The sequence below is a fragment of the Dipodomys ordii genome, unplaced genomic scaffold (genome assembly GCF_000151885.1).
Source record: "Dipodomys ordii isolate 6190 unplaced genomic scaffold, Dord_2.0 Scaffold153, whole genome shotgun sequence".
NCBI lineage: Eukaryota > Metazoa > Chordata > Mammalia > Rodentia > Heteromyidae > Dipodomys > Dipodomys ordii.
In genome coordinates, this window is record NW_012267369.1 from 1,696,573 (window position 1) to 1,701,553 (window position 4,981).

General features: G+C 52.4%; 1 protein-coding gene across 1 annotated transcript; it reads right to left on the bottom strand.

Annotated features, from left to right (window-relative positions):
- Positions 1 to 429: 429 nt before the first annotated feature.
- Positions 430 to 1,776, bottom strand: Gp9 (glycoprotein IX (platelet)). The gene is made up of 2 exons (XM_013032333.1): positions 1,711 to 1,776; positions 430 to 1,017 (listed from the first exon to the last, which is right to left on the bottom strand). The coding sequence occupies exons 1-2, from the start codon at positions 1,735 to 1,737 to the stop codon at positions 460 to 462; spliced, it is 585 nt and encodes a 194-aa protein (XP_012887787.1). The 5' UTR covers positions 1,738 to 1,776; the 3' UTR covers positions 430 to 459.
- Between the last annotated feature and the right edge of the window lie 3,205 nt (positions 1,777 to 4,981).

Here is a 4,981-nt window from a genome sequence, read left to right on the forward strand (position 1 = left end):
TTTTTCTTTTTGCTTATGTGGTGCTGAGGAATCGAACCCAGGGCCTCAGGCATGCAAGGCAAGCGCTCTACCACTGAGCCACCTTCCCAGCCCCAGGTGATGTGCCTTTCAAGGTGTTTTTCTTCATGGAGTTGCTCCCTACCCCAGGACCTGCAGTGCGGCTCACTGCACTGGATGTGGGTGGGTGTGGCCTGGCCATCACTTGAGGGGCTTGTGAAGAGACCAGTGAGCCTGTGAGAGCCGGAATCACAGGACCCAGAGATGGTGGGAAATGGGAGCCACAGAGTTGCTGCACTCACACTTGGTTAAAAGAAACCCGCCGTTCAAAAAGGAGCCAGACTCAGTCCTCAGACACAAGTAAGGTTTTTGCTCTCATAGGAAGCTGCTTGTCAGCCCCACTTTGGGCTGCCCAGGCCTGTGAGCGCTGGAGGCTCCTCTGGCCCGGTCTGCTGGCATGGGTCACTTTGGAGTCGGGGTCACAGGCTCTCTGCAAGAGCGCAGCAGCCCAGCGAGGAGAGCCAGGCCCAGCACAGCCACAGCCACCAGTGCCAGGTCCCACCAGAACCTTGGGTGGCCCCAGGATGCCGGCAGCTGCCAGCCACAGCTGCCCAGCTCATAGCCTGTCAGCCGGCCCAGCGGGCGGTGTGCAGCCTGGCCTGGACTGGCGCAGCGGAGCTGCATGAGGGCCTCGGGCATATGGTCCTCCAGCCAGAGATGCAGGTAGGCGAGGCTGCAGTCACAGTGCCAGGGGTTCCCTGTGGCGTCCAGGTGCCACAGCTGCGGCAGGTGGTCAAAGGCACCCGGGGGCACCGAGCGCAGGCTGTTGTTGGCCAGCAGGAGCTGTCGCGTGTGGGCTGGCAGGGCAGGCAGGGCTGTAAGCCCCCGTCCCTCGCAGTCAACTCTCAGCCCCATCGTCTCCAAGGCCTGGCAGGTGCAGGCTGCAGGACAGGCCTGGGCGGCCCTTGACACCAGCCAGAGCAGGAACAGGAGCCTCCGGGCGGGCGCCAGGCAGGCGGGCTGGGGGAGAGCAACGTCCAGGCCTCAGCACCCTCTGTGACATGGGGCGGAAGCTGAGAGGGGGCAGAGCACCGGCGTGTGTTGTGGGAGGGGGAGGACCTTTCTGGTCCCTAGACGGCCCTGCTTGGGTGGTGGCATGGTAGAGGACTGAGAGATTCCTGCCCAGATCCCGGCCCTGAAAGACTGCACAGTGCTTCTGTCAATACAATGACATACCCAGCCCCAGGCTTCAGCCAGGCCCAGGCTAGGGTAGAACCCTCCACAGATGGTTCGAACCATCCTAGTTCTCCACAGCTCGGCTGTCCTACAACACGCCATGCAGAAAACTGCAGAAGGGTGTTCTGTGAGGGGCGGGTTGGAGTTCCAGGGGCCTGTCTGGAAAGCCACTTGTCTAGACTCATGCTTGGAATTGGGAAATGGAGGTCTGGGAGGGAGAGCAGCTTGCTCAGGGTCACCAGGAGCCACTGCAACCTTCTGTCTGCTTTGTGGCCTTCGCTGAGGGCCTGGGCAGGGAGCAGTCCCCTTGTCAGGCCCAGCTCCCCACCAGGACCCTTCACTGCAGTAGTCACTCAACTGATCAATCCATCTTCATTCAGCCAAGGAGCCAGTGATAGCTTAGAAAAAGTCTGCCCCCCCCACCCCTTCTAGAGGGAGTCCGAGTGGAGGCCACCCTGGAAGGAGGGCTGCACGTACCTGCAGGGCTTGTGCTGAACGCCTCATCCTGTGCTCTGTGCTCCCTGACAGGGGCAGTGCAGTAGGAGCTAGCTCATCAGCGAGGGTTGCCACTTCAGAGAGGAAGGAAGTGATGAAAATAGCCTGCCCTATCCTCGAGTGCAGCCCCAAGGAGGGCATATCATCTCTTCCCATCCCAGGGCTACACGTCCAGAACCACAGGCCTGGCCAAGCTATGGAGGGAAACCCACCTACCTCCAGTGCGCCATGGGCCGCAGGCCTCCATAGTGTCTGAAGGTGACTGCAGCATCCAGGACTGGGTCCCAAAGGTGGAGATGGTTTCCTGGGCCACCTGTGCCTGCAGACCTGCAAAACAGGAGCAGTAACCCCTGTCCTGCTTTGTCCTACACGTGGCCTAGTGAGCACCCACAAGCCTGGAGGGTTTTTTTGTTGTTTTTGTCATGAGGCTTGAACTCGATCTGGGCACTGTCCCTGAGCTCTTTCACTCAAGGCTAGGGCTCTACCACTTTGAGCCACGGCGCCACTTCTGGTTTTCTGGTGGTTTATTGAAGATGAGAGTCTTGTGGACTTTACTGCTGAGGCTGGCTTTGAACCACAATTCTCAGATCTCAGCCTGCTGAGTAGCTAGGATTACAGGCGTGAGCCACTGGTGCCTGGACAGGCTGGAATTTTAAGGACAGATAGTGAATAGAAACAGACACAATTGTGTTATTCCACAATGACAGAATTTGTTGAATTATAATAAATCACATATCATATCAAGTTTTTTTGTGTGTGCTAGTCCTGGAGCATGAACTCAGGGCCTGAACATGGTCCCTGAGCTTTATTTTTTTGCCAGTCCTGGGGACTTAACTCAGGGCCTGGGCACTGTCCCTGAGCTTCTTTGCTCAAGGCTAGCACTCTACCACTTAAGCCACAGCTCCACTTCTGGCTTTTTCTGTTTATGGGTACTGAGGAATCAAACCCAGGACTTCATGCATACTAGCACTCTACCACTGAGCTACTTCCCAACCCCTGAGCTTTTTTGCTCAAGGCTAATGCTCTACCACTTGAGCCAGAGCTCCACTTACAGGTTTTTGCTGGTTAGTTGGAGATAAACGTCTCACAGACTTCCCTGCCTGGCTGGCTTTTGTCTCCTTAGTAGCTAGGATTATAAGTGTGAGCCACCATCACCCACACTAATTTTGTTGCCTTTAATATACCAAGTGTTACTGATTTCACCTGCTAGCTAGGAGCCATTAGCAAGCACAGGTTTCACTATTCCAATTTTTTATTTACTAATTATGGAACATATGGCTGAGTGGGTTAAGAAAGAATTAGAGAGGCTGCAGAGGTCAGAGCGTTGTAGGGAAGGCACAAAGAGGTGATAAAAGCATTAAAAAAAATCAAGACAAAAACACCCAAAACCCAAGCAGACCTCTATAGGGCCTGGAAAGAAGTTTTATGAACCTCTGGTGTAAAGCTGTTGTGAGCACAGCTTTTGGGAGCAGGTCTAAGTGGCAGAGCAGTTCCTCATCAGAAGTCTGCATGGCAAGTAGGAGAAGCTGGTTCAGCTGGAGTCCAGAGTAGAAGCAGGGCCTTTGCTATGCAGTTCTCCCTGAGTGATGGATGGTGTGATGCGTGATGGGTCGGTGGGCCAGGTGCCCGACAGACGCAGGCTGTGTTGTCTCTCAGATGAGGGGCTTACAGCCAGTGCGACTTACAAGTTTATGTGTGTGGTGTTTCCAATATGATTTGATATAATTTACAAATGTAATTGTTGTCAGAAATAAACAACCAGTTTGTGCCTCATATTGTGCTGGCAGGTGGTGGTTGATTACTTATACAAACAAGATGTAAATTTATTCTGTCTTGTCACTAATACTCAAAATGAAAGTTTGCTCTCAACATTTTTAGTTTTCCTTAGTTCCCCTGAACAGGCCAAACAGAGTCTCTTTCTGGTGCCCTGGTACCTTTTCTCATGCTCCCTGATCTTTTTCTCTCTCTTCCTCCCCTCTCCTCTCTCTTTTTCTTTCTTTCTCTCAGTTGAACTCTGGGCCTGGGTGTTGTCCCTCAGCTCTTATGCTCAAGGCTAGTGCTTTACCACTTGAACCACAGTCCCACTTCTGGTTTTCTGTTGGTTTATTGGAGATAATAGTCTCAAGGACTTTCCTGACCGGGCTGGCTTTGAACTGTGATCCTCAGATCTCAGCCTCCTAAATAGCTAGGATGACAGGTGCCACTGGCACCCAGCTTTGATACTTTCTAATGAAAAGCTGCAGACCTAAGCTCAGAACCTCTGCCAGGAGTTAGCGGCTAGCTGGGACTTAAGATCACTGTTTTATTTGCATCTTACTTTATTTATTTATTTATTTTTGGGTCCGGTCGTGGGGCCTGAACTCTGGGCCTGGGCGCTGTCCCTCAGCTCTTCAGCCCAAGGCTAGTGCTCTACTACTTGAGCCACAGCTCCACCTCCGGCTTTTTTCTTTTTGCATATGTGGTGCTGAGGAATCGAACCCAGGGCCTTGAGCATGCAAGGCAAGCGCTCTACCACTGAGCCACCTTCCCAGCCCTGCATCTTACTTTAATGACTACCCTCTACTTAGGGAAATGTTGTCCTTTTCCTTTTCAGTCATACGATGTTCCCTTTAAACATAAATGCATTTATTTTTACTTACACTATATCTTTAGTATAGTAGTAAAAATGAAGTATAAGAGTTTATAACATTAGAACATTAATGCTTACATTTTAAAATGTCATGAAGGTTTCATAATTATGAAATATTAACCAAGTCAGCCAGTAGTTTGCAGGTGGTAAAATTTGCACACAGATGGAATACATGGCTGGTGAATTCTGGGCACCCCTGGGGTGTGGAGAGGCCTTGGGTTCATGTAGGTGTTATTCTAGCATCGTGAATAAACAGAGTCCTTAACCAGAAAGGCCAGGCTCTGGGGCTCTTAGAACTTTGGAGAACAAGATAGGCCACTGAGGAGAGAAAGAGGTCTTCCAACCAGGCCTGTGGTTACAGCTGGTGTTGGCCAAGGGTGTCAGACCCAAGAAGAGGGTCTGGGCTTCTGTCCTGGAGGGCTCAGAAAGGGTTAGGGATGGCAAGAGAAACTGAGGCTGGCAGCGGCAACCTTGCCACTCAAGGCCACACTGCTCACCAGGGCCAGAGAGCCCAGGAGCCGTCTAGCTGCTTTCTGCTCTTTAAAGCAGGGTGGCAGCCTGGCAGGAAAAGTCAGGGGCTGAAGGTGTTCAGGTGGTTAGTTCACTGCCTGCCCACGCCTTGAT